This window comes from Sardina pilchardus, chromosome 22 (genome assembly GCF_963854185.1).
Source record: "Sardina pilchardus chromosome 22, fSarPil1.1, whole genome shotgun sequence".
NCBI classification, from domain to species: domain Eukaryota; kingdom Metazoa; phylum Chordata; class Actinopteri; order Clupeiformes; family Clupeidae; genus Sardina; species Sardina pilchardus.
Genome location: NC_085015.1, coordinates 24,198,510 through 24,220,828, shown reverse-complemented (window position 1 = coordinate 24,220,828; position 22,319 = coordinate 24,198,510). Strand labels below are relative to the sequence as shown.

The 22,319-nt window shown below is 42.6% G+C and overlaps 3 protein-coding genes across 5 annotated transcripts; 1 reads left to right on the top strand and 2 right to left on the bottom strand.

The window, feature by feature from the left end:
* Window positions 1-113: 113 nt before the first annotated feature.
* On the bottom strand, window positions 114-4,698 carry tomm22 (translocase of outer mitochondrial membrane 22 homolog (yeast)). The gene is made up of 4 exons (XM_062525689.1): window positions 4,418-4,698; window positions 3,725-3,843; window positions 3,507-3,624; window positions 114-1,048 (listed from the first exon to the last, which is right to left on the bottom strand). Exons 1-4 carry the CDS (start codon window positions 4,505-4,507, stop codon window positions 974-976), a joined length of 402 nt encoding a protein of 133 aa, XP_062381673.1. The 5' UTR covers window positions 4,508-4,698; the 3' UTR covers window positions 114-973.
* Window positions 4,699-4,859: 161 nt separating this feature from the next.
* Window positions 4,860-10,011, top strand: maff (v-maf avian musculoaponeurotic fibrosarcoma oncogene homolog F). 3 transcript variants are annotated; one of them, XM_062525687.1, is made up of 5 exons: window positions 4,860-4,963; window positions 5,232-5,461; window positions 7,087-7,149; window positions 7,467-7,538; window positions 7,741-10,011. In XM_062525687.1, the coding sequence occupies exon 5, from the start codon at window positions 7,765-7,767 to the stop codon at window positions 8,197-8,199; it is 435 nt and encodes a 144-aa protein (XP_062381671.1). In that variant the 5' UTR covers window positions 4,860-4,963; window positions 5,232-5,461; window positions 7,087-7,149; window positions 7,467-7,538; window positions 7,741-7,764; the 3' UTR covers window positions 8,200-10,011. The 3 variants fall into 3 exon arrangements, with proteins under 3 accessions (XP_062381671.1, XP_062381669.1, XP_062381670.1); XM_062525685.1 differs by lacking the exons at window positions 4,860-4,963; window positions 7,467-7,538 and having other exon boundaries at window positions 5,264-5,461; XM_062525686.1 differs by lacking the exons at window positions 4,860-4,963; window positions 5,232-5,461; window positions 7,467-7,538 and adding an exon at window positions 5,479-5,639.
* Window positions 10,012-10,822: 811 nt separating this feature from the next.
* On the bottom strand, window positions 10,823-21,069 carry tmem184ba (transmembrane protein 184ba). The gene is made up of 10 exons (XM_062526336.1): window positions 20,675-21,069; window positions 20,360-20,409; window positions 18,759-18,992; window positions 18,040-18,205; window positions 16,078-16,168; window positions 15,846-15,921; window positions 15,369-15,460; window positions 14,907-15,076; window positions 14,423-14,617; window positions 10,823-13,128 (listed from the first exon to the last, which is right to left on the bottom strand). Exons 3-10 carry the CDS (start codon window positions 18,990-18,992, stop codon window positions 12,899-12,901), a joined length of 1,254 nt encoding a protein of 417 aa, XP_062382320.1. The 5' UTR covers window positions 20,360-20,409; window positions 20,675-21,069; the 3' UTR covers window positions 10,823-12,898.
* Between the last annotated feature and the right edge of the window lie 1,250 nt (window positions 21,070-22,319).

Below are 22,319 nucleotides of genomic sequence, written 5' to 3'. Positions count from 1 at the left end.
CAGTCTCTATTCAACATTACTATACACAGACAACAGGTTTGTTTACACTCCCATAATTCATGAAAAGACAAATATGTATTTTGCGTGCACAGAAAAAGCAGCGTATCTAGCACTTGTTTGTAGCGTCTTTATTTCTGCAGTCTCCTCATACATGGATATTGCTTCAAAAGCAGAGGTAAAAAGACAATAGATAGAATTCAACAATTCACTTTTACAACATGTAGCTGCTTAGGTGATTGTTCAATACCACTCTGTACATCTTATAGGGGTAGTTCTTTGACTCACTCAGGACAATACATACATTTGGACCATTTTTGTCTTGTGATGCAGGGTAACAATGTAGACCAATGTAGACAGTATCTTTTTTAATGTTCTGCATAGGCTATTCAATTATAGGAAGTTGCCATATGGCTTGATCAGGCAAAGTCATAAAGCGCTCATTCTTGTAGATGACATGACCATATTATTAAAATTCACATAACATACAAACAGAATATTTCTGAATGCATCTGACCCCTACCCACATGTATACTTATTTAGCCTTGTGTAACTCCACTAGCATGTTAGCCACGCCAGCAACAGTTAGGACTGCCACGGACAATTTGCACCCCAGACAAGAGGATACACACGATTGCAACCAAACAGCTTGATAAACAAACCCTTCCGAGATGGCCCACCCTCACGCCACTGAAAACACAAACGTATACAGAACTATTATAGTACATGAAATGAAATAATAATAATAAAAAAAAAACATGAAAAGATCAGTGCTTAGAGGTCAGTCCACACAGGAGGATATTTCTGAGCAGAGGGAGTGAGAGGAAGGTTAGTGTTTCCTCTCCATCCATCGGCTGGCATCTCTCATCACACCCTTCGGTTGGAATGAGTATGCGTGCTGACCCCCCCGCAGTTCTCTTCTTGTCCTCTTACAACCGCTAGTCTTTTCTGGTCTAAATCGACTGCTGCTCAGTCCTCAAATCTTCCCTGGTGCAGGAGGCATCATCCCAGGCATGCCACCAGACATTCCAGCATTCGGTCCCAATAAGATCTGAAAATACAAAAACAAGAATGGGTCATTTTAATTCAACAAGTGGCGCAGTACTGATCAACAAAGGATGGATGCATGATGAATGATTGGTGTAATATCTACAACATAGCATGCCAGAGTATATATACTGTGCATATACAAAGTTAATTCAAGAAGCACAGACAGAGACTGATTATATTTCGCTGATTCTGAGACAAGTGGTTCCAACTTTTTAGTATATTTGATTTTAGACATGAGTGGTTAAATTCTTTTTTTTTTTATTTCTTTTTTTTTAAAGTCGTGCTCATGTATCAAAGCGTGTCATATAATCATAACTGAATTTGTTGCCTTCCTGTGTTCCTGTCTCTGGTCACAACGGGCAGCAAAGGGGATTGACTATATGCTATGGAATTAAGTCAAAAAACGAAAAAAGTACAATAGTGATGAACAATGAAATCTGTGACTGAAGATAATGCTTTTTGTTCATGAATAAGATACGGGGCCCTAATTGAAATGAAGGGCACCAAGCGAAGTCGAGCCGTTTATGCACAAACTAAAGCTATTATGTCGTTTGTGGAAAAATTTGAACTGATCCACCCATGTTTGTGCTTAGGATCTTGCTCATCGCATTAAATCAGTGAGAAAAATGTGTCTCATTGTTAAATTAACTTAAGTTAGATTTAGACTGCACTTTGGCCTTTTTACGTTACAGCCCATGGAAAGGAGAAGTCTGAAATTCTCTCCCCATGACGTTTTCTAGCAAACTGCAGCAAATTGGTCTCCACAAACCTCTAACTGCCTATTCAGCATTTGCACACAAAAAGACTCTGGTGTTAATACATGGTCATGTAAAAACATAAAACACATAAAACATAGCGGCTTAGTTTGAGCCATAAACAACTCCCAGTCAATCAACATAGTACTTAATTTGGCCACACTGGTCAATAAACGAATATTATTGTGCCCTTCAACGATGAGAAATCAGGAAGATGGTATGAGACAACTAACACATTCAGAAGGGCACTCTAGACTTGTGTACAACCACTGTGTACCGATAGGCACGCTGCTGCAGGGCTAGCTACCATTTAGACAGAAAGAATAAGAGCTGACTGGAACTCCATCTTAAAGGGATATTCCGCCATTTTTGGAAATACGCTCATTTTCCACCTCCCCTCGAGCAAAACAATCGATATTTACCTTGTTCCCGTTCATCCAGCCATTCTGTGAGTCTGGCGATACAACTTTTAGCTTCAGCCTAGCATAGATCATTGAATCGGATTAGACCATTAGCTTCTCGCCTGCTAGCTTCATGTTTAAAAGTGACTAAGATTTCTGGTAATTTTCCCATTTAAAACGTGTCTCCTCTCAAGTTAGAAAGTGCAATAAGACCAACTGAAAATGAAACCTGCCGTTTTTCTAGGCTGATTTGACATGGAACTACACTCTCATCTGGCGTAATAATCAAGGCAACTTGCAAACGTACCATAGGCGCAGTGATATCTTACGCAGCATCTGAAAATAGTCCCCATAGACAACAAGCAGTAGTAGTGCCAGTAGCTGCAAGTTGCCTTGATTATTCCGCCAGATGAGAGTGTAGTTCCATGTCAAATCAGCCTAGAAAAACGGCAGGTTTCATTTTCAGTTGGTCTTATTGCACTTTCTAACTTGAGAGGAGACACGTTTTAAATGGGAAAATTACCAAAAATCTTAGTCACTTTTAAACATGAAGCTAGCAGGCGAGAAGCTAATGGTCTAATCCGATTCAATGATCTATGCTAGGCTGAAGCTAAAAGTTGTATCGCCAGACTCACAGAATGGCTGGATGAACGGGAACAAGGTAAATATCGATTGTTTTGCTCGAGGGAAGGTGGAAAATGAGCGTATTTCCAAAAATGGCGGAATATCCCTTTAAAATTGGATAATCATAAATGGGAAAATATGAAACAATGGGTTCGCCACAACTGTAAAGTCCATGAACAGCATGGCATTATACACTTATGTTATTGATTAAGTCATTCAAATTGGCCAGAGATATTGACAGAACCCATGTCACTGCAGGGCCTTTTGCAACCAGGACATCAGTAGTCAGAAAATCAACCAAGTTCACCCACAACCAACTATATTAAGTTAAATCATAACCTTGTAGCTAATTCCAGTGACTTCACTTTTGATTGAGTATGCTGTCCATACTTTTTAAAGTTGCAGGTTAAACCAAGATCAAAAACATTTCATAATTATGCTTGTTAAAGGTAGAGTGTGATTCTGGTGAAGGGTTGTTTACATGAGCTCAATGGCCAGACAAATGACACTCCTGGCTTCCATCCTCCTGACCGGCTAGTGGGTTGTGGCCTGATCCAAGCCACTATGCTTTGTTCTCATTTACAAAAGCCAGGAGCCACAAACTTGAACAGGCTGACACAAAACACACTTTAAAACCATTATCCAGCAATTGGCATCATGGCAATATATTAGTATATACCTGTCTTTGCTGTTGAAGTTGCTGCTGCTCAAGTTGTAGTCTCTCTGTTTCAAACACCACTGGCAGGACAAGGATCATGAAGGAAGTGGTGCCCACCCAAAGTGCTGCTCGTGAGAAGCTGTAATATAGGTATGGATATTGATAATTGAATACATCTTGCATGATGTCAGATATCTCGTTCTTATAGCAAACGAATGAAATGGAAATATAAATGTCACCTGTAAAGCTTCTTGGCAAGTGAGAAAGAGCTCTGTGCTGACACATCTGCTGCACTTCGCAGCGACTCAGGGAACATCTCTGTGAGTCCCCATAGCCTTTCCAACAGAGTTTCATCCAACTATAGGGAGGAAGATTGTCAGACAAAGGTCAGTCTGTTTACCAGGCAGTTGCAGAACATGAACATTACAAAATAGTAGATTATATGCGTCACTTCTCGAACAATAAAATCACCACTTTCGTACTTTGACAGAACGCAGACCAAATGCTACTAACGACATTCATGTTAACTTGCTTTAACGTAAGAACAGTAACGTTGCCTGCGTATTTAACTAACGGCTTCAACAAGATGTATACGAGCAGTTTACATATAATGGTATGGTTCAAGCCTTACTTTGTACTGAGAGACAGTAGTCTATCGCAGCCATACAACCACATAATTGTTTGTATTTTCAGGGCTAATGCTACTCAACCTACGAGCTACCTAGCAGCAACTGCTACCCCTATGTGTGCAGTTAGCCGGCAGTTAGCTAACTAACTAGCTTGTAGCTATCATAAGCTAACCTAGCTAACCTCCCACACCAAATGTCACTCGTTTGTAAAATGTGTAGCGTTAACTGTCGGTATAAAACGAAAAACCCTGCCCGTTGTAATATGTGTCAAGCTGTACAATGTTTTCTTCTGAAGTGACTTACATCTTCGTCTTCATCATCTTCAATCTCGTCCTCGGGGGGCCGGGTTTCGATAGGGCCCGCAGCGGGCGACAATCCCTCAATTCCAGCCATGAATTTTGCTTTAAGACAGCCTGTGCGCTGTAATAATGAAGGTTGGTTGTGATGGTATAGTGTTCAATCACTTCCTCTTTGGTGTTCACGATTAATATCCTACATGTAATATTGCAAGTAGTCTACAGAACATGCACTGTCCGGTCTTTTACACACGACTACCGAGGTCACTTGGGTTACATGTGCGTTGATGGCTGATGGGAAAAGTGCGTTACCTGATAAATTGCAGCAAGAAGAAGAGCGCCCTCTGTCGACGGAGCGGACCGCTCAACTTGGCCCAAGTAGTCAAATACCTGCGCTTACAAGGATTACCCTGATTTCAACATTCTTGGAAACAGACGCAAAAATTCGCTTCGCTAATCGTTTTTTGTATGAGCGCTATTTTTACCTTCATTACCAAGTTATTTGTCTGATCATGTTTAAGTAGCCTATGTAAGCACCTAAAATAAACCAGAAGTACGTGTATGTCTATTCATCACTAAATCAGTGAACTAATGCATTGTCTTAATTCTCTCTTTAATAGTATTATTTTCTCTTGTCTGCGGGAATCGGGAATCTAAATGCCAAAATGTCAAGACTTCTGCTCATGAACATTAGGCTGTTGGAGAGCAGTTACAGGGCTTTTCCCTTAGCGTCTTTAAAGGCAACCAGTTAATACTATTCACACTCTGTCCATGAAGGATGTGATCGGTCCCTAACTTATCTGTTTACGTGTTTTTTGTAGGCCTCCACTGTGGGGGCGTTCAGGTTCCGCCCTCATTCTTGGAGCCTTGCGTCATCCTAACTGTTTTTTATGAATGAAAGAATCTGGAGACGGTGAGTAATTCCGGGAAAAGGCGGACCGAGAAGTAACGTTAGTTGCTTATATTTGATGAGAGGAACCGTGTCGTTTGTATGTGTAGGTCGTTTTCAACTATAAGGAGCGTGTGACGAACAGGATCACATCACAAGAAAGTGAGTAGACAGGCTATTCCATGTTGTCGGTCGCACAAGTGTGTTGCTAGCTAGCATAACGTTACATTGCCTTCGGGTAGCATATTTATTTCGCGACGCTCTGTTGTGATCGTCGGTCATTTCCATCTGTATGGTTTTATATCGATCTTACTGGCTGTGTGACGATAATTGCTGACTTGTAAGTATGTCAACGTTGAATTGTAGGTTTAAGTTAGAGTTAATTTGTGCTATAAGTGTGGTTTTGTTTACTACTAAGATTCACATGCTAGGCTCTCGCCAAATCCAGTCCCTATAAGGAAATGGGTGGATTGTTGTTGAGCCTGAGATGTTTACCAAGATCAAAGCAGAGAAAGCGAGAAAAGTAAACGCGACTTGGCATGAATTATAGTATTTTTAAAATGTAAAAGGGTTGTTTAACAATTGTTGGAGCTACGGTTGGCGTAGTAAAGGCGATGTTGTTTACCTTGGTCTGTTTAGATCATATTAGCTAGCAGGCTAGCTAACGTCAGCTATCGATAGCTAATTTGCTTGCAGCTAGTCACAGTGCTAATTAGCTTGTTTCCCGCTAGCCAGCTAGTCATATGTCTGGCCACTTAAATAAGGAAATAGGTTTCATAACCAAATGTATGTTTAACATTTCTAGTGTTTGTTATCAATTTAGACCTAGTTTCTTCGAAACAGAACATCTAGTTGATCAAAGTTTCTTATTGGAATGTACTTGCGCAAGTGTGCTAGCTACAAGATATGTGAAGTCAGCACCATTTTTAGCTGGTAGTGACATGACAACTGTCAACGCATTGTAACCCGACAGAACAATGCCGTGGTTGGGATATTTCCATGATGCCATTACCGGCATTTCACAGTTATTTAGTCGATTGTATTGCTCATGTAGTGTTGATTTAGGATGTGTCCGTTTATTATAGAAACCTCCATGACCAAGTTGAACAATTGGTGAGGATACAGCTAAAACTGGAAGACAAGGCACGCGGCTTCTGCTGAATCACTGTGACTTGATAGAAATGGTCGCAGACGTTTTCTCAGAGACGCCTCGTGTGGCTTGCCTGACTAGCCTACTCCTCAGAAGTTACACATGCCATTGTACAATTTAGAAAGAAAAGAGTTATTTCAAGCTTAACTGTCATTTACACTGAAAACCTATACTAAAGACCGAGTTGCCATACACGTGTATTGTGTGTTGTTGTTAATTTGATGAGTGAGGCGTTTTTTTTTTTTTTTTTTTTTTTAATGTTTCGATTGCCATGCTGTAATGCCTACAATTTCAATTGATAGTCGGGCTACAGCACCTTTCAGTCCCAAGCAATATTGTGATTCTAATATGAAATTTCAAATAGTAACAATGTCAAGGTAACAAAAAGAGGAACACTTGTGTTCATGTGTGAGGCATTCTTCCTCCTTGTGATTAGTGTCATAGGGAAATTTTGTTCTGCTTTCAGAACCTCATTTGAAGTTGATTTACTTAATTTGAAAACCACAGCAGCAGAAGTGTTTTACACTCTGAAAATGAAAGAATATATATATTGAACTCGCTTTGCCATATCGTTAAGCTGTCTTTGTCTAGCAACTCTTTAGGCATTAAGTATGGCTATTTGTTTTGTTTATTACAGGAAAGTGTACCCACACAAGACCTAGAGATGACATCGGATAGCAGAGCCAGCAAAGCACTGAAGGTAACATCAATAGATTTCCCCCTTGTGGCTGTTCCATCTGCAGTATTCAGGGTTACTTATTACCTACACTATCATGTGGCTTTTAAGTTACGAAAGGGCCTTGTTGACCTTTAATTCATTAAAGAGGAAATGCAGACATTTTTAAAGGGGAATACAAACATTGAAAAAACCCTTCTCTTTAAAATTCTCTGTAATCTATGTTTCCAAAGACTACAGTTAGTGTAGGTGTTGACTTACATGTTGGCACAGGAAGAATCTTAAACTGAGCCTTTGGCTTGTGTAAGTTTACGATGACACAGCACATTTTAAAATTGCAGTTACCATAAACCGGATGCCAAGATAGCTGCCCTATTAACCACACAACCCATACTGATAAGCAACAGAAACAGGTCAGCCCCGTGTGCCTGTAATGACAACCTTAACAACAAAGGCACCATTAATACACAACACCACATCTGTCAACATTGTATAGTGTGCCTGTCCCTGTTGTTTTTATCACCATATTAATCAGTTTTCAGACAACAGATTACAGATATGAAGATGTTTTTAAGAGTTTTCTAAAGATTTAATTTTCCATGTTTCTGCCTTCAGGTCAAGAGGGAGTGTGGCGAGAACATGCCAGTGATGTCGGACAGTGACCTGATGTCTCTGTCGGTGCGCGAGCTCAACCTGCTCCTGCGCGGGCTCTCACGCGAGGAGGTACAGAAGCTGAAGCAGCGGCGGCGCACGCTCAAGAACCGCGGCTACGCCGCCAGCTGCCGCGTGAAGCGCGTGTCGCAGCGCGAGGCCCTGGAGCAGCAGAAGAAGGAGCTGCAGCGCGAGGTGGAGCGCCTGGGCGCCGAGAACGCCGGCATGCGCCGCGAGCTGGAGGGCCTGGGCGCGCGGCTGGCCGCCCTGCAGCGTTTCGCCCGCGGCCTCGAGAGCGAGGGGGCGGGCGGCGGGGCACTGCTCGCCACGGCGCCGCGCCTCAACACCGCCTCCGTCATCACCATCGTCAAGAGTCCGCAGCAGCCACAGACGGCAGCCAGGGAACAGGGGGGAGGCTCGTAGGGTCAGGTCCCTCTCTCTCCTTCCCACACACACATGAACACACACACACAGAGACACAGTCACTCTTCTTTTACTCACTTTTATGCACTCACACCAATGGGACTGAAACGCTATGACTGACTGACTTGGGGAAAGGCAGCGTGACGCCAATAGTCAGTGACACAAGTATTTTCTTTTTCTTTTTTTTTTCTTTTCTTTTTTCCTGAGAGCCTCTTTCACACGCACAGACTTGTAGTTGCAGGGATACAGAGACCCACAGGACAATAGAAACAATCAACTACTGTGATAGGAACTCATTTGTTAAAGTTGCTCAGTACAGTAGACTATTGTCCCAGACACATCTATGTCCAACCTAGATGTATCCCAACGTGATCATCACTCTTGAGGGGCTTGATTGTGCTCTGTAAGGATTTCACTAAAAGATGCTTCCATGAAAATTGTTTGCCATTGAGAGTGTGTATGAAATCAGAGCTTGTTTGAACTTGACTATTGAAACATTCCATGTACAGGGCTTACCTTTTAATATGACATTTGGAAACAATCCGGTTACAAACAGCCTCAAAAATAGCATGTTTTAAAAACGGCACCATTTGACCAACCACAGCAAGTGAGTTGAAAACCATCCTACAAAATGTAAGCCTTTGTGCCATGTTTCCAAATGTCAGATGGAATGATGGCAGCAAAATTGCCTAAGCCATGCATGATGCGGAGACAGTTTCAACTAGTGCTAATAACTACTTCATAACTCATTCATAAACATAGGACTACAAGGTCTGTTTGAATTAAGATTTTATTTAATTCCCTAGACAGTCAGCCTGTAATCTTTGATATTGCAATGATGAGCAAAGTGTCTGTGGATATGTTCTGCATAGTCCTTGCCGCTTCCACCACAACACAAAACTCTGGTCCACAAACTGTTGGTAAACATCTGTTGTGCTTCACTGTGTTACCAGTATATACGTTTATATATCTCTATTTGTGTGTGTGTATTTATAGGCATAACACGAATACATGTTTATTGTGAAGTGTACTGCAGTGTGCGCTAGCATCAAGTACAAGCTAGGCTAATGTCTGTGACTTTCAACTAAGTGCTAGTTGGTGAGTTTTGCTGGAACCACATAGTAAGGGTCCCATAGAATGCGGTGTCAAAGCAAGTCTATGGAAACATTCCTTTTTATTATCATGTTGTAATGTTTGTACAAAAAGAAAAGACAAAAATGTTCGGTGACATTTATCAAGAGTTATTTTATTTGTATTTAAAAATAGAGATGACAAAGCTAACGAGTGCTGTGATGTTTAAGTCCAAATACTGAAGTATGCGCCTGTCTTACATTGGGGTATGATTATTTTTGTAATGTTAAACTATTGTAATAAGCAGTTTTGATGTCCCTAGGCAGGTGTTCCAGTTGCTTTAATTATGGTTTTGTGTATGCCTAGATAGTTATATTTGTACTAATGTCATTAGTGGCTTGATTTTAGTGGTATTTGTATTTAAAGATCAGGGTGAATACATTATTTATGATTTTGAAAGTGATTTAAAGATATTTCCAGACCGAGTGGGAGGGGAGTGCTTCAAACCCTCAAAAAGAAAGCGAGAGAAAGAAGAGTGTGACGAGGAAAGAAGAGAAAGTGTCGGAGTAAGGAAGGATAATGCCTGAACGAGTAGATGGAGAAGGAATGTTGTGAAAGGTTTGAGGAAGGGATTCTTTTGAAAGTTTCGAACATGTTTAGTGATGTTTGGGAGGATAAAAAAGAGGAAAAGGATTGTGGTGTGCGTCACAGCTAACTGAAGAAATGTCAAGACGGCCCCCCCCCCAAAAAAAAAAAAAAACACCAGTCATGCTAACTTAAGCTTTTAGGGGCTTTCAGATGATTGGGTAACAGGTAACGATTTTTCAGTATATTTGATATTTTTAACACATTGCAAAAACACTTCCTCAAATATATCTAGAGATTTAGTTAGCAATACTGAGAAGCATTTAGCCTTATGGGGTTTGTCCAGTGGAATACCTTAGCTGCTGAATATGAGTTTGTCATTTGGTGTTTAATGTTATTGATTTAATACCCCAAATAGAATTAGCTCATCCATCTCATTTGCTTAATTTTGTTGTTCTTGAAACTGCTGGATGTTTTGTAATGCAAAACAAAAAACTGTGTCATTTGTATTTATTACATATATTTTTTCTATAGTAAAAATGAAATACAGTGTCTATTTTATACATAAATTGAATAAATGTTGTATATGTTGTACATAAACCTGTAATGTGTAACATTTGCTTGATATGGTAAACTAACACCATACAATACCAGAAATGGTACAATAGGTCTGGCATTTACTTGACAATACTAAAACTATGTTCAACAATCTTTTTACTTAAAATGAAGAAATATGAATAACCGAGTAAGTTTTTATTCATGGAAAGGAAAAAGTAGGGCAGCATGCCATGATGATATGTGGGGTGTACCATACCCCACCCAGACATGGGAAGGCTTTCTGGAACCAGGACCGCACTTAGGCGATGACTTTGTGGAAATGACTTCAAAATTAGCAGTGTGTGGGAAAGGGGGGTAATGTGGTCACACAGAGTGCAACCAGACACACAAACCAGACATGGGCAACAGATAAAGAACAACTATAGTTTTGTTTATTTATTTTGTACTCTTATTTCATCATTGCCAGGAAGAAAATATAAGCATCATCTTCGAACTTCAGATAAACAGAACCGGTTTTACAAAAAAGCAACCATATAAAATAACACAACAGAGCAAGAGTACAAAACTAAGCCTTTGTTTCCTCCCATCTTAACATCATTCATATTTCTCAATATGAATATTCAATATTTAAAATTTTCCTGAAAACTATGTACACACTTCTATATTTTCTATAACAAATTCAATATATATATATTTATATATAATAAAATATATCCCATGTTCTGACAGTTTGCCAAATCACATACATTTTTTTAAAGGTCAAGTTACTGTTCTAACTTTCAGGTGATTAACATTTTTAGGTATAGGCTAGTGAAGGGCAATATGTAAAAGATATACCCTTTGCTTCTGAGGACCCCACAAAATAAATTGAAATAGTGCCATAAAAGCCCCTGCAATTTAATTTCCATAGGAGCATAAATACATCCATATCAATATATCCCAATTAAAGAATCAAACCTACCAAACAAATAGTAGACATCAAACCTCTTTCCTGTGAAATCGACTGCTGAGAGCTATATACTTCCCAAGTCAGCTCAAACTTCAACACACCGTCCTTTCCCGGAAGAAGTGTGCATTAACGGTAATGGTCTGTGTTTTCGTCAGATAAGGTGTGTGCGTATGTGTCGGTTGTGCAAGTGGGGGTATTTTTATGCCTCGATCACCGAGTGAATGTCATAAAATTGGTTCCTTGTTCTCCCTCCAGTGGTGGAGAGTGGAAGTCAGCAGAGTTACATGACTCTACTCACGGATCAGCAGCACGTGCCACCAGGAATGCCAGGACCTGGACCTGGACCATGAATCATGTCACATAATGATGTACCGATCTAGACACAGCCTTAAAAGTCCGTCTCTCATGAAGCTAAAACTAAAGCAGACCCACAAGTTCACAATGCAAATCTTATTTGCACACACTTGCAAAGTGCTCCATAAAACCAACTCCACACACATATATATATGGAGACCATAAAAGCAGCTAAACACTAGCCTATCTCCCCGTAGCCCACTCACATCTATAAACATAACCTAGATGTTTGTGTATTGCTGCTATCTAACCCAGATTACAGTTTAACGGCAGTGGTCCTCTGGTTAGTGCACTAATCTGGGCACTGCGGATAACGCCCCAATTACTCTCTCCTAATCCCACCCGGCGACGATTTGCTACTCTCCAGAGCCGGCGCATGGAGCAGGTTTCTCTTAATCTGTAATCTCATCATGTCCCATCAAGCACTCCCTGTGCACCCATCCGTGTGCCCATGAGACCAGCCTTCACCTCCCCTCTCTCACTACCAGACCAGCACGCGCTGTAAACAACAACACAGGAAAAACAATGACACAAACGACTAATTCCAGACAGATGCCGGTCTTTGTGAGGTCAGGGTCCTCCGCAGCACCACTTGCCGTCAACACCAACAATGACACCACTCATGGATGGACACCACTACAGAGGAGACCACAATAGATAGCTAAAGCAGAGGATGGGACATCTTTTTAAAGCCTTTAAAAGCTTAAAAAGATGGATTTTGGGATGTTAAGACTCAACCCATGGGAAAACAACATATCGGCCAGTAAGCAGTCTCAAAAGCAATGTCAGTTGAGTACAAACGGCATATATATAAAATCAACATGTAATAGCCATTGAAATGTTGATCTTTCTAATATAGAACTACTGGAACTACTGTGTGTATCAGGTTGGAGTTTGATTGTGTCAGGTTGATTGTCCACAGTGGAGAACCTGTGAGTGAGTTCCCAGTCAGGCATCTGATGTAGCAATATCAACAGAAAAGCACAAAGAAATATACACAAAGCTTTTGAATAATAGTTGTGTAGTGTGACTGCACGACCAGGTTGGTCTCATTTTGCCTTTAGGAGGTCCCAAGTCCATCTGAAGTACAATAAAAATCCCCCCTTCAAAAGTCTGAATCTGGGACTGATCATAATTTGGAGGAACGACGTATAGAGGAGATGCTCATGGAAAAACCACACTTTAGAACTCGTCGTCGGAGCTCAGCAGTAAGGTCTTCTCGTTGTCACGGGCGACCGTGGTGCCATGGTTACGGGAGACGGGCGGGGCAGGGGCGCCTTGCTCCAGCGTGGACTGCTGCGTGTACTGCTGGTAGGCCGGCGAGAAGTTGTGGATGGCGTCCTGGACCATGTCCCCGGGGTTCATGGTCTCCTTCAGGCTGCTGGAGATGCTCTTCATGGGGGCACAGCGGCCTGGGGGGAAAAGCCAAACGCTGACGGTGAAGAGCGTTCACTTATTCACCAATAGGTACAAATGGGGTCGGAGAGGGTGAACTAAAAAGAATAATATCTTTTTTAAAAAAAGACTAAAATCAATCTACGATGATGAGACGACACAGACACAGAAAGACACGGCTAGTTGTACAATTATTACATAGAAATTGTACAGTATGTCTACATACAAATGTGGAGTATATGGACATATGTGGAGCTTAAACAACAAATGACTTTGTTGAGTGAAAGATTGTATTGTACTGTATCTTTGAGTACTGTACTGTATTATATTGCCTGCTGAAATGCACCAATGCAAGATTCATCCTTTTAGGACTGCTGTCATTTATTTTTTTTAACCTGAAATGTCTTTTTAATGATCCTCCAGAGAATTTGCCTATATTACACTATTATAAAGTTTAAATTTATTTTTGTACAAGATATAATATTAATAAGGCACCTGTATGCATTCATCCCCACCTGTGTGTAATGAATCTTGAAAAGACTTGCATCTTTTCAAACCCAGGTGCATTTGACCTCAAAAAAATCATATGATTAAGAAGCCGTCTAACTCTCGGGAGTAAAATATAGTCCTGCACCTGTTCTACTTGAAGAGAACATTGCGTGCGCTCTGTACAGAGAGCAGTGACCAGAAGTGAGACTGAAAGTGGCTACTCTTGTGAGGCCAGAGCCAGAGACTACATACCGGACGGTCCGTATGTGGGAACAGGCCCTTTAGAACGCAGCATGGAGAGAGGAGGACAAAGAGGGAGGGAGAGAGAGGAGGAGGACGACAGGGAGGACAAAGGATGAAGGTGAAAGGATGAAGACAGGAAATTAGTTGGGACAGTTATCAAAGAGAGACAATGATTAGTGGAGACAATTTTACAGAAGAAGAATGGGAGGTGTTACAGAAATGAACACAGAATGAATGAGAGAACAGGGCAAAGGAATATGAAAGTATAAAAAGGGATAAAAAGGACAGGCCATATGAAAAAAGGGGGCAGGTTCCAGCAGAGAGAAAGGCAAAGACAATCAAAGGCAGGAACAAATCAAATCAAATCAGAGTAATAACACAGAAATAACAGCCTTTAGGTACCTACTACACATCCTCTTTAGCCCACACTTTAGTCCTCTATGTCTTGTAGAAATCTTGTGAGAAACAGATTCTGTTTCAGAACTGATCAGCCGCTGAGAGATTTATTTTCTCAAAAATCAGCAACTTTCTCTTCACAACAATCCCACCATGTTCCCTCGGGTTCCTCCTCCTCCTTACCCTGCGGGTCCAAGCGCTTGTCCATGTAGACCTTGTAGGTGAAGGCGTGGCGCAGGGCCAGGGCGGCGAAGAACATCTCGATGCAGATGATGAAGTTCTGGTAGCCCGCCGCCACCGTGCCCTCGCCCACGGACACCTCGGCAGAGCTGATCTGGGGGATGGCACCGCACTTCTCAAGGATGGCCAGCAGCATCCCTGGATGGGATTTGATGGATTCATCAAATTAATGTATTCATTATGATCACTTTTAACTTGTCAACTCTTGGGGTGGGGTGTGTGTGTGACTGTGTGTGTGTATGTGTGGAGGGAGGGGGGGGGCTGTGTCATTTTGGAAGTTCTTTGTAACTTGTGCTTGAGTGTCATCGCTTTTACACAGACAGACAGACAGACAGACAGACAGACAGACAGACAGACAGACAGACAGACAGACAGACAGACAGACAGGCAGGCAGACAGACAGCTATAGATATTGGTTCACACACACCTTGCCAGAAGGAGAGGAAGATGACGGACTTGACCATGAGGAACTTGAGCATGGGGCTGTAGGGGCTCAGAAGGTCTCTGGTGGCGAAGTAGAACAGGAACAGAGCGTACAGAGACAAGCTGACCGAGATGTTGTAGATGATGGTCACGTACAGGTACCCAGTGGCCACGCTGCGAGAGACAACATCCAACAAGCAAACGCATTCAAAACAAGGACATTCTTTCTTTGGTTATTCAAAATAGCTGATCAGAAATATAAATAATATATAGACAATGTCAGTGCTTACTTAGTGCCTTGTAGACAATTAAAAAGTAAAGCTAAACTCACATCATCTCACATTATGAATTAAGAACACAAACGTAAACAGGACTGGTTGTGTGAGACTTCTGCAACTGCAACTGCACTGCTAAATGTAATGGCCACAGCATGGCACAGTGTGGTAATGTCAAGAGGAGAGCGTACTTGAAGTCCCCATCACGGTACTTCCCAAACGCCTGCAGGATCACCGTGACCATGGCCATCAGAGGCTTCACCACACAGAACTGCAGCGTGGCCTGAAATAGCAGGAGAGACTCGTATTACAGGCAGCACAGCACATTACGAACCCCATAAAATACTGTACTGACACAGGGAAACCGACTGATAGAGAGAGGAGAGAGAGAGGGAGAGAGAGAAAGAGAGGGAGTGAGGAGAGAGAACGAGAGAGAGATTGAGAGCAAGAGAGTGAAGGAGAAGAGGGGATAAAGGGCTCAGATGACAGACAGCTACGAGAGCAAAAAGATTGAGAGGCAGAGATTAGGTTCCATTAAGGTAATGACAAAACAGCAAGAGCTGGAGAAGAGAAAAAAAAGGGAATCAGATCAGCGCAAGAGAAGCATTATACGCCAAGGAGATGGGACAGAGAGACATAAAACACAGGGATGGGCTTTCAATGCCTACCTGCTTGCAAAAGCGCAGGAAGCCAATTGAGTAGGCTTTACCCCACAGACAGCAAGTCCCATAGACACAACTGGACCTGAATGACACACACAAGGAAACATATTATACCGTGCAATACAAATCAAATCTAACAAGATAATGTTATTTCAGTCAACACACATTTCAGCCTTTCATTACTTAAGTTGACAATAGTGTGTGGACTGTGAGGGACATGTGGGACATCCAGACTCACTCAATGGGCTTGCCCCTGATCTCCACCATGATGGCACTCTCCCCTCCCAGGTACTCATAGCACAGGCTGAGGAAGTTGTAGATCACAAAGGCTGGGGGAGGAAGTGGTTGATCAGACATCAGTTAGAACAGCCAAGGCCAGCGTTGCACTGATGCAATTGCTTCATTGCCGCAATACACTGTGGCAACTGAAAGAATGCTACACAATGAATTAAAAGATAACTTCGGGGGGAATATTTCTACATACACACTTACTAAGGATACAGTATACATTCATGAACGCTCGCTCACATGTCATTTATGTACACTATGCTCACGCAGACATGTTGATACGATATTTCCCTGCAAACACATACATGTAGGCTACATAGAAAAGAAATTGGCCAACCACACAAACGCACATATAAATATCAACGATTTTGGCCAAGATCCCTCCCCTTTGGTAAACAACGCCACCCACCAACACCAGAGTCAGACTGTTCAGCACAAGAGACCTTAGCTCAGCTTCCCCAAAAGGCTCCCCCTGAGGCCTGCATTTCCGTTCACAGCAGGAGGCAAAATTCTCCCATTTCCCTCTTCTATGTGTGCATTTGTGTGTGTGTGTGTGTGTGTGTGTGTGTGTGTGTGTGTGTGTGTGTGTGTGTGTGTGTGTGTGTGTATGTGTGTGTGTGTGTGTGTGCAACGGGTGCGTGTCTGTGTACGTAGCTGTGCATTGCATTGTGTGTCAGCATGGCTCTAAATTTAGCCGGTAGCCCCGTGAGGACACAGCTGTTGTATGCTGGGGGTTGGGAAGACTCCTGATGCAGACATCAGCCCCCCCTTTCTGTCTCACACACACACACACTTTTTTCCATCCCACACACACACACTTTTTTCCATCCCACACACACATAGACAAACACAGACATAAAAACTTCTCCTTTTTGAGAGATCCAACTTCAGGGTGACTGTCAGATGCGTAAAGTGTCATTGTGCCATTTGTAAAGGACACGGCTCCTCTGGTGTCAGTCAGACTAACAACGCTGATAATGGCTTTGACATGCTGTGGCCACCGGGACTATGTAAAGGATGTAAAAGGTGACAACTGCTCAAAATAATCATCCAAGGACACCCTGACGTTTTCTTTTCTTTAAAAATAGACTGTTGCTGTGCAGCGGCCCCTTGACGTATTTTTCATGTGTCATTCCTCCTAAAGTCTCCTCCTCGTGCTGCCGTGAAAAACAGTTACCAGGCGACCAGGCTTCCCTCCCTTGACGTCCCGAGGGACAGGAAGAGAGCGAGAGCACAAAGATGCCTGGCGTCAACGTGACAGAGACAGCCATCTGTTGCTGGCTGGAGGTGTTGCAGACTGACTCATAGAAAGAGTGAGTGAAAGTGAGAACGAGTGAAGCGAATGAGCGATTGTATTTTCACAGTTTCACAGTAAAATCACAATTCTCACTGCTATTGTGGCCATCGGCGTGTGCCATGGTGAGAAAGAATCAATGCAACGCGAAGGACGTGGCCTCTTTTTAGCCAACGGCACCAGAGAATCATTGACAATGGGAAGCTGTTTGAGGACAACTCAATATCGGGGCCTGACCTCTTCAAAAAGACCATCAAAGTACAGAGCGACACGCACTCACCAGCTAAAACAGTGAGCTCGTTGTTGCGGTATTCAATGACTGCTGGCCAGCGGATTCACAGAGCAGGGAAATCATCCATATCCCCCCTTGTGGCTCTACCTCTGGGATTTGAAACCATGACTATGGCATTTCCAATTCCCAGCTCAGAATAGAAGCACACCAGCTAAACTGGATCATGCTGGCTGGCTGCTGGCCCACCACACAGTTTGCCTGAAGAGGTGGCACACGTGTTTCATTTTGGCCAGCGAGGGGCAATACGCCTGACGTCAGCGCTGTAGATGGACAGCACAGGAACGTGAGAACGTGAGAACGTGAGAGCGCGAGAACGTGAGCCTTACCCTCGTAGCAGTCCCGCACGGTGTCGAAATAGACGTAGTACTGCTCGCTGGTGAAGAAGAGGAGGCTCAGCCACGAGTCGAAGGCGTAGATGGGCACGATGAAGAGGATGCGCACAATGTGGCGCTGCTCATTAGGTGCACTGTAGTAGCGCAGGTGCATGTAGATCTGATGGAGGGAGGGAAAGAGAGAGAGAGAGGGAGGGACTCAAAGGAATTGAGTGGTACTTCATTATGTCTGCGTAAAATGATGTCTTCCATCCAACACAATAAAACCTCATTATATACTCAGCCTTTTGCTAATGGCTTACGCATCAAATATATTTGTTTAACATTTCCTTTGGTAATTGAACCACACGAAACAGCATTATGTGAAGAATGATGTGAGGGCCATTGTGTCGACTGCAATGATCCTAGCAGTCGTGTGTGTAAACAGCAGTTGCCAGGCAAACACCAGGAGCAATTTCCCTGGGCACAGGTCTGTTGTCATAAGCTACCAAAAAAGCAGGTGCTCTACTGAGATGTGTCCATGTTGACGTACGACATGGTTACGTAAATATAAGACAATATGACCTGGAGGGAACAACCATGAAGCAACACAGCTGCATTCAGAGATGAATGCTTCGTTGAAAGCAGATCGGTGATGACCGAGCCACAAGCCTCACGTACAGAATACTTCTTTCTTGCCATGACGTCAAGCGGTGGGAGCAGGCGATCGTTACCTGGTGACAGGTGATGAGCAGCGCCGTCCACACGAAGAAGCCGGAGACGGCCTGCGCGGCCGTGGTCATGAGGAAGATGGGCTGGTCCGGGGTGAGCAGCGGCGCCTCCGGCAGCCAGGAGATGTTGGGGCCAGCGGGGGCCACGGTGGCCGGCGTCCCCAGCACTGCCCCGGCCGGAGAGGCCTCCCCCAAACGCTCGGAGAGTGGCACATCCCGTCTCCACAGCCTATGCATCTGAGAGAAGGACGAGTTCAAAAATGAGGGGAGTGTTGTTTTGCCAAGAAGAGAGAGAGGGTCTCCACTCCAAAGCCGTCAGTTATTTCAGCACAGTGCACGGCTTGGATGCAAAACAGAATCGGGAGGCGCTAACTAGGCTTGTAAGGCCTTAATGACATTGCATAACTCCTCTAACGACTCCTGTCTGACTCCAAACAAATTGTGAACACCGGGCTTTGTTTACAGTCACACATTTTCATCAACACATCACGTGGTGACCATCCAATCCAAAACAATGGGGAAATAAGGGCACAAAATGCATATAGAAGAATATGTTGACAGCACTATGAATAAAAGTTCCTACTGGGAGAGGGCTTTAAAGGGTATGACCCCCGTCTGACGGCTTTCAGGGCAGACTACTGAGCTAAGCAGGTCAGCCCTTTTCCTGGTGAATCCAGCGTCAGTCAGCGCTTATGGCATTCTGAAGGACTCCTCCACCAGCAGATGAGTGAATAACTTAACAAAATAAAAGTCTACATTCAAGCCCAGTGAGTGAGTCACTCTGGCTCAGCCACTAAAACGTGAGTGGATCTGTGGGAGGACCTACGCCATCCGATCACGCAGAGGAGGAAGATTTCACATGGCAACCACTTGACAACTGTCACCATGCGTCATCAATCATCATCGTGATGCACATACACTGCAAGGTCATTTGCCCTAAAATAAACTGTTATTGTTTATGCATTGTGTTATTTGTGACGCAAAGGGCAATTTGTTCTTCTGACTATATTGTCCATGATTCACACCTCACCATATGTTTAGATCTGAGATTGAGCATTTGCTTTTCTGGGTTATCAGCATGTCAATGCTCACTGAACTCAATGAATGGATACAATGCCCTGGAGACTTGTGGGATCTTGCTGAGGCCTTAGGCGACATGTGCTCATTTGAAATGCAATGGAACAGGCTCGGCCAAACAAACACACACACACACACACACACACACACACACACACACACACACACACACACACAATGGAATGAGTTGCCTGGCAGGACCATCTAACAGGTGGGAACTGGGAGGACAAATTAAGCAACACATACAGCGACCACAAGAAAGCAAAAGTGGCTGAAATGATTTGACCAAGCCTACATTAATCCCAATAATGACTTGAAAAGAAATATAAGAGTCATGAAAATGACTAGTTGGAAATAGCTGCACCAGGGGTCAGATTTTGTCAACATAATAGAGAATTGCACAAATATAAACCTCTTAAAAATGTATCATCCTCTCAGCTGTACATTCCACACAAAGTTAAAACGTAACATTCTTCATTGTGGGTAGAGTTACTTTATAGCGTACTGAACAATGGTAATAAACTTACCTTTGCAGTGTTGAGCACTTGAGTATCTTGAACAGCACGCGCAGCGTAATCTACGGGGACAGTTCGTTGGGGAGACAGAGTTCATTGACATGCAATTTATAGCATTATTTTTGTACAACAAATGTTGGGAAAGGCATTCTTGCAGCGCACCCATGGGCTTAGGCTACGGTTTGCATTTGTAGCATACTTTATATCGTGTAGTCACACTTGTGTTATATATCTGAATGCCACTTAAGTAGGCTATTCGAAATTAGAGAAAAAAAAAAAAAAACTTAAATAAAGTTGTCAAAACGACTACGATAAAAAGAGGACTACCTTTGTCCGGGAAAAGGGTAGAAACAACACCGCTTCGGCCTTAATTCCACAAAGCCATCGTTATTCCGTCATCCATGTTTATCTTCCGATGTAACGCTGAAAATCTTTACGGGTAAATCCTGTTTGTCTCGTCGTAGACATATCCATTTAAATATGTTGTCTGCATCTTGTGGTTCTTCAGTCAGTTCAGATATTGTTCACTCGAGGTTAGTTTAATATAAAAACTTAACGGCTCTTGTTTGGGTAAGTAGTTCACAGCCGACTCGTCTTTTTTTCACCTCTCCTCTTGCCACAGAGGCAGTCAATCCCCTCGGATTAGCTTCAGCACCAGCAGTACCTCGTTCTCCAATGCACTGTAGACTACGACTAGATCTACCCTCTTGGCCGAAGCGCTCATTACAGGGTTCAGAAAGCCTAGGGAATTCATCCTCACTGCGCATGCTTCGAAAGGGCTTGGGGGCTGGGATTGTTCACGACACTACTGAGGTTTCTTGTATAGCCTATTTTATGATAAATAGTAATTCAGAATAATATAAACGTGTATTTGTCGCCTAATCATTTGATGTCCTACTTATTTCATATATGTGCTCATTTATAATAACCGCAGACTTTTGAAGAGGAGTTGATTTGTAAAAACTGGGGCCGGGTCTAAAATGTCAATCCAAAGTGGTCTGAACCTCCCTTTCTATTCATCACAATGCCATAATGCCTAAAAACGAGGCCTTCAGAGGTTAAAAATGGTTGTGATAAGTAAATTATTCAGATCCTCACCTTGAGGGTTCATACCCTCAGAATTAAAACTTCATAAACAGTGAGAGTAATAATTAACTGCAAGGGAAATTTACACCCTCATCCCAACACTGGATAGAGATGGTGGATACCAATATCTGGCATTGATATTTGTGGACTTATCTGGTCAGGTACGCACTACAGTCAGTATACTGGTTACTACAGTGTCCCAAAATCCTCTTTAATCCAGAAACATGGTATCATTTATACAGGCTATTTGCAGCTTCCAAAATCCTAGACTGATCTACCCTTTTAGCCAAATTGTTCCTTATCCGTACAGGTGAAACACAAACACCAAGTCTAGACAATCCGACGCGGAGCCATCCCACAATTTCATTCAACCTTTATTAATTGTCTTGTTCTTTGTTTAAATTACTTTCTTCTCCTTTGTAAAATCAGAAACAAACAAAACAAAACAAAAAACCTGAACAGGAGTGATAAAGCCCACCTTAATTTAAAATGATACACAACAACAAAAAAAATAAAACAATTGGTAACTTCTTTAAGTGTTTCTAAGACACCTCTCCAGCTCAGCTTGGTGTGTTTTGGCATGTCCCAGTATGAATGCCTTCAGTTGTTTTACTTCTAAAAAATGTATTATTATTATCTTTCTTATTATTATTGCAATTCAGACAATATATAAAACATAAAAGGCTGCTAAAACCACAACTTAAGAAATATTCATTAGTGCCAATGTTGTTGAACTTGTGGTCTCCACACATACACACACACGCAGACATTCAAGCTTGTGCGCACACACTCACACACGCACTGAGCGCAGACATAAACGTCAAAACACCTGATGGAAGCTGTCACACACACATTTATTCGCCTCCCTGGCGAGCATATCAGCAAA

Coding starts and splice junctions, on each gene's coding strand:
- tomm22 (XM_062525689.1), bottom strand. CDS start 4,507: ATGGCTGGAATTGAGGGATTGTCGCCCGCTGCGGGCCCTATCGAAACC. Junction 3,844..4,417: donor AAGATGATGAAGACGAAGAT/GTAAGTCACTTC, acceptor TCCTCCCTATAG/TTGGATGAAACTCTGTTGGA. Junction 1,049..3,506: donor AACTTCAACAGCAAAGACAG/GTATATACTAAT, acceptor TTGTATTTTCAG/ATCTTATTGGGACCGAATGC.
- maff (XM_062525685.1), top strand. CDS start 7,114: ATGACATCGGATAGCAGAGCCAGCAAAGCACTGAAG. Junction 7,150..7,740: donor GAGCCAGCAAAGCACTGAAG/GTAACATCAATA, acceptor TTCTGCCTTCAG/GTCAAGAGGGAGTGTGGCGA.
- tmem184ba (XM_062526336.1), bottom strand. CDS start 18,992: ATGCATAGGCTGTGGAGACGGGATGTGCCACTCTCCGAGCGTTTGGGG. Junction 15,461..15,845: donor TCCTGCGCTTTTGCAAGCAG/GTAGGCATTGAA, acceptor CTGCTATTTCAG/GCCACGCTGCAGTTCTGTGT. Junction 14,618..14,906: donor CTTCCTCTCCTTCTGGCAAG/GTGTGTGTGAAC, acceptor AATCCCATCCAG/GGATGCTGCTGGCCATCCTT.